The sequence below is a fragment of the Primulina eburnea genome, chromosome 11 (assembly GCF_022965805.1).
Source record: "Primulina eburnea isolate SZY01 chromosome 11, ASM2296580v1, whole genome shotgun sequence".
In the NCBI taxonomy this organism is placed as follows: Eukaryota; Viridiplantae; Streptophyta; class Magnoliopsida; order Lamiales; family Gesneriaceae; genus Primulina; species Primulina eburnea.
The window spans coordinates 5,673,674-5,679,884 of NC_133111.1; the positions used below are offsets into that span (position 1 = coordinate 5,673,674).

The following is a 6,211-nucleotide window of genomic DNA, read 5'->3' on the forward strand; positions in this document are numbered from 1 at the left end:
ACACACTCAATTTCCCGTCAAAGCTATACTTTGTATTATCACTATCTGTTACACAAGAGCATTGTTGTTTTGTAAGAATCAATGGTAATTTTCAGAAACTTGTTTCTTAACAGATCGAGTGGAAGTAAAGAGTACTAGGAGTTTCAACTCATTAAGATAAGTCATAGACTCATAGTTTTGAGGTTCCACGTATCATACTCCTTAGCTTTGTTTTCATATGACACTTTTTGGTCTGCTATCATGTCCATATATCGTACTGGACCGAATAAAGTTTATTACTTTAGACTTGCCAAGTGTTGATTAATTTTATCAACTTTTGATTTTCTTTCTAGGTGGCTTGGAACATTCTGTGTATATTATCATTCTCTGTGGCTAACAGACTTGGTTTAACCTTAAGTTCGTCGAGTTCCTTCGTTGCAAGCAACTGGATTCACATGACTTTTTTTAAGCTTACTTTTTATGTTTTCATTTCCTCCAATGATTGCGACAACTTCATGTCCTTGTTATTCATTTCATGCATTGCAGTGACAAAATTTTCACACGTAAATTCACTATAGCCAAAATCAAATACCTCATCACTATCATTTCTACTTCTGAGTAAGCCATTAAGCATTGCACCTGTTCATTGTCACTCTCGCTTGAGTTGGTGCTAGATTCAGAAGTCTCACTATTTGAATCTGCCCATTTACTTTTGTTCTCTGCAGCAACAATACAATCTGGTCTTTCTTCTTCTTGAAAGATCTTTTTTCATCCTTCGACCATCTTCTCTCAAATTGTTTCTTGTCATCCTTCTTAGATATGTTGCATTCTGCAATAAAGTGATCCTTCCTAGGGATGGGTACGGTACGGTATACCGTACCGAAGTACGGTAACGTATACCGTACCGTAAATATCGGTATGGAATTTTTCCATACCGATACCGCATATTCGATATACCAAATTTTCGATATGAAAAAAGTTCATACCAGATAATGTACCGACACCGAAAATTTTGTCGGTATACCCAAAATGAGTATACCGACATTTTTTCGGTATACCGAACTTAAATTTTAAAAAAAATAATAATAAAAATTATTTTCGATATTTCGGTAGAAATACCGAAAAAATAATAATTCCGTACCGATACCAATATCGAAAATTTCGGTCAGGTTAGACATGCAACTCACGTGCACATTTCTCTAGTGTATATACACACACACAACAAAATCAATTTTAGATTTAAAAAAAGTTCAAATCAAAAATATTTTTTTGACAATAAAACCAACACAATCAATTTAACTAGCTAGTACTCGTATCTTATCAAGATATTGTAGCAACGCCATACCAATTTCCAAGAATCGACAAGAGTTGGGCTACTTTATTGGATCAAGAGAAAATGCTGACACCTCAAGAATCAACTAGAGTCGGGCTACTTTATTGGATCAAGAGCAAATGTTTACACCTTAAAAGGCTATACGCATTGCGGTATTCCTATTTGTTTAAGTTGAAAACTTCTGCACGTTTACAAGTAAAATCAGCTCTAAAAAAACTGCAGTTTGGTTTCAGATTATCGAATGGAAGTCAAAGCTGATGAGGATAGAATAGGAAGCACATTTTCAGTAATCTAAGAACCAAGATTAATGGGACTGTTATGGGGTTTGTTCGACTCTACCCACATGGGTAGTGCTCCAAAACCATTGAGGAGTGGACACTTGTCAACGCTTCATTGTATGAAGTTGACAAGTGTCGACTTCTCAATGGTTTGAAGCACTACCCATACGGGTAGGGTCGAACAAACCTGTTCTGGGAGGGAATTCTACAGAGCTGCATGCTGCTACTGTGAAAGCCCCCCCGGTTCTCGAGGTCCATATCTGTGCTCTTTGATTTTCCAATTTTTGCTTAAAACTTTCATCCCAGCAATAAGATTAACTCGGATGATTCTTTCGTTATTCTGAGTCAGAAAGAAAACTTGAATTTCTCAAGTTTGAAGTTCGGCGGGTGGCAACAACTTGTTTTCGCCATTCTCGAATTGGAATCTGATGAAAATGATAGAAACATCAAAAGAAACTTAAAAAATAATATAATCAAGGGAATATATAATGAATAGGTTAACGTAATAATTTAACTGCTTGACAAATGAAAAACAGGATCGGAGAAAATGCTTACAGCAGGGAAGCCACCGTAGTCTCCTGATTTATTGATGTTCTTGGTGACGCAGCTATTAGCAGCTAATCTGACCTGCAGCAGAATATGAATAAGCACTTTCAGAAATTTTAAAAATACAACTTAAGGACTTAATACAAAAGTACACCTTCGATGTGATGCAGACATGATCGCGAATTGCAACCCTTCCACCTAATGTCACGTAGTCTCCTATCCTGAAATGAAACAGTGTGTAAACAGCATATTGTCGGTGTGAAAGCTAAGAAAATGGTCTCAAGGATTTAGAATAAATAGTGGTAGCTTACGTCACTGAACCCGCAATACCAACTTGTCCACAGATCATACAATTTTCTCCGATCACTACATTGTGGCCTATCTGCATAGTTAAGCACACCTCTGACTTTAAAGTTATTAAATATTAACCCATTTTTTCAGAAATAAGAACCACACCTGCACCAAATTATCTATCTTCGAGTGATCTCCAATTACTGTATCTCGCCAGCTACATGTAAAAATAGTAGCAGTATAACTAGTTTCAGGTATGTGTAATGTAGGCCCTAACACATTATAATGGATAAACCAAGAGTGTTGACACAGCAATAAGAAATAGTCACAGATATCACATATTTCACCTGCCCCTGTCAATGCAAGTATTTGAGCCTATTTCCACATGGTTTCCTATCCTTGCTTTCAAGCTCTGGAAACATGGAAGTGGGAAATAAAGCTTTACAACGAAGAGAAATATTGAATGCTAAAATACAGGTCTGATACACCTAACGAATATGTAGATTAAAATACAAAGAAAAAGAGTGGGGAGTATGTCATCATAAACAGCCTCAACCCCTATAGTTCCATGGCACCTCGGACTTGAACAGAAAGTTAAAAGTGACTAAAAATTGGTAGAAATAAAGCATTTTAGAAATTATCTATCACACGAGTATTTAGAATACCCACAATCAACTCTCTACTAATAACCACACTGAAGTTCAAAATTTTAAGACAGTGGATAGGGAAATAAGTTATTCAAACTTGAGGCTTCTTCATCATGTCGCCTTGTTCATTGACAAAAAACCCAAAACCTACAAGGAAAAGAAAATTCATCATTGACAAAAAGCCACAAGGAAAAGTGAATGTGGACACCAACTTAGGATCTTGGTAATTGGATGTATAGCTTATACCACATAAGGTATTGAAAATAAATGCCATTTTGATAAAACCCCAACATTTAGCAAATATCATGTGACAGATAGCAAAAACAATCGAAATTCATGCCTTACCATCTTGACCTATGCAAATGCCACTGTGAATAACACCAAAATCACCAATTGTGCAATTAGTAAGCACAACATTATACCTGGACAAAATATTTAATCAGATCAAAGCCTATGGTTGGCGTAAGAATATGCAGTGATCCATGTGAACATATTAGACTTTCTCATGTTTTTTGTGCCTGCCTATGAACAATTAAATTAAAACCTAAAATCTAAAGGTGGATAGGGCCAATTCTATGAACATTTTGATGGCATGATGTTATGGCCAGAGTCGAGGAAAGTCAAAAACCAGCAAAGAAGGAGGTATCATCTAGTTACCAATACAATCATAATACATGTCAAGCATAAGAATAAACAGAAGAGACAAATTTGAGGTCTCCATTCGACCATGAGCATGAAAAAATCAAGTACAGGCATGTGTTAGTTTCAAAACTAATGCTATTCAGAAGGGATAAACGAATACCCTATTTTTGTTGATTGGCCAACTCTAACCGCAGGTCCAACAATTGTTCCTGACCCAATGTAAACATTCGCTCCTATAACAGATTCTGAATGAACTATTGCACCTATTTCAATTACAGCAGTTGGATCGATGGAAGCAGATTCATTAAAGGTGCCACCTCCATTGCACCATTTTCGAAACTCTTGATAGCTGATCTTAGCATCAGCTTCAAATCTTGAGAATAGAAAAAATTAAAGGAGCAATTAGAGTTAACTCTAATGAATAAATGAACCGGAAGCATTCATGTTAGCAAGGTTGATAATAAAGTATAAATTATTCAACTGGAGAACACCTCAATGCATATATTAAAACAAACAAGGAAAGATAATTTGTTTAAACATTCACTGGTCGATAACTTTTGACCACATAAATTAAATAACACAGTGGAAATTAATCCTTATCCTGAGCCCAAGAATACCATAGAACTGCCATCATCCTAACCCCCTAATTCAAATTTGAGCACCCTATCGTCATTTTCATCCATTATAATTCAGCCATTTTTCTTTTATAATTATAATATAAGTTATGAACACTTGCATCCATCCACCAAGCATACCGAGAAATATCCAACCAAATTCGTTGCCCTTTAAGGAGCATCCATACTTTTTAAGTTCGAAAACAGAATCCCATATGAACAAAAGATAAACATAAAAGCGGAATTTTTACAAACGGATGGAGAACAAGAAAACACAATCATCACTCCGTCCTCAAAACAAAGGTACAAACTTTAACGAGCTGATTCACAGCAATCTCAATTGTGAGGGACATACTTGGGATTTGAATGACTCTGACAACTTGAAGAGTGACACCGGCTTGATGTAGGCCTTAAGACGAAAAGGGGTCTAGGGCCATTGCGTTCAGTAAAGCTTCGAAAATAGAGCATGGGAATAGAGAAAGTGTCGAGATGAGTGACTAATTTTCGCGCCCGAATCGCCATGGCAGATGGACTCTCACTCTCTCCTAGATTACATGGGAAACTTGAGAGGAAATCCTGTTGTCATTTAACAGTGATAGCAATTAGGGGTGGGTGATTTGAATTTAATATATATATATATATATATATATATATATATATATATATATATATATATATATATATATATATATATATATATATATATATAATAAAAATAACATAATAAATATTGGCAAAAACTTGTGTGAGACGATCTCACGGGTCATATTTGCGAGATGAATCTCTTATTTTGGTCATCCATAAAAAAATATTACTTTTTATGCTAATAATATTACTTTTTATTGTGAATATGGGTAGGGTTCACTCATCTTACAGATTAAGATCCGTGAGACGGTCTCACATGAGACTCACTCATAAATATTTTATGTTAGAATAAATCGCAAGTTCACAAATCAAATTAGGGTGAAGGCAAAAACTTGTTTGAGACGGTCTCACGGGTCATATTTGTGAGACGGATCTCTTATTTGGGTTATCCAAGAAAAAGTATTAATTTTTATGCTAAGAGTATTACTTTTTATTGTGAATATGGGTAGGATTGACCAGTCTCACAGATTAAGATCCGTGAGACGGTCTCACATGAGACTCACTCTAGGGTGAATATACAAAATATGAGTATCGTCTTGTGTCAAACAATTATTATTTTCAGCAAATTAACTTTAACCAAATGTCTGAATATTTGACGTTAAAATCATGTTGAAGAGAATATTAAAATCAAGTATGAATGAGTTTGTTGGGAATTTTAGTTTATATACCTCTGATTAATTCAATCAAGACCATTGACAAGATCCCCTAATTCATTAGCATAACTTGTATGCTTTCAAGTTATGCTAAAATAATAAAATACAATGAAATATTTAAATGTCTTTGATTATTTATCAAATGTGATTTCATTTACTTTTTATATAATCTCTTATATCTCGACATACTGGATTATTACTACTAATGTGTATTCAATTTTATATTTCTATACAAATTGTAAATTCACAAATTATATTGTTCGTTACTATTGTACAATGTTCTTTTGAATTCAATAATAATATAATATACCATAGAAATTAACTAGGCCTCAATAATTCAAGGAAAAACATTAGCACAATCAAACATAAAGTAAAAGTCGAAAATTAAATAAATTTAAACCAACATCTTGGGGGTAAGATTCTTTAAATCTCAACAAATAATGAAAATTAGCTATTAACGTTCATCACAAACAGAACAATTAAATAAATGATTATCACCATAGAGAAGAAAAGAAAAGAAAAGAAAAGGAAGAATGAGAAACGTTGCGCGAAATTTTGCCTTCTCGACTACGAGATCTTTCCT

The 6,211-nt window shown here is 34.4% G+C and overlaps 1 protein-coding gene across 1 annotated transcript; it reads right to left on the reverse strand.

Annotated features, from left to right (window-relative positions):
* Positions 1-1,391: 1,391 nt before the first annotated feature.
* LOC140804970 (probable UDP-3-O-acylglucosamine N-acyltransferase 2, mitochondrial) lies at positions 1,392-4,945 on the reverse strand. Its single transcript, XM_073161140.1, has 11 exons — positions 4,686-4,945; positions 3,877-4,089; positions 3,420-3,496; positions 3,172-3,221; positions 2,775-2,839; positions 2,593-2,644; positions 2,448-2,518; positions 2,291-2,357; positions 2,146-2,217; positions 1,778-2,015; positions 1,392-1,625 (listed from the first exon to the last, which is right to left on the reverse strand). The coding sequence occupies exons 1-10, from the start codon at positions 4,850-4,852 to the stop codon at positions 1,926-1,928; spliced, it is 924 nt and encodes a 307-aa protein (XP_073017241.1). The 5' UTR covers positions 4,853-4,945; the 3' UTR covers positions 1,392-1,625; positions 1,778-1,925.
* Between the last annotated feature and the right edge of the window lie 1,266 nt (positions 4,946-6,211).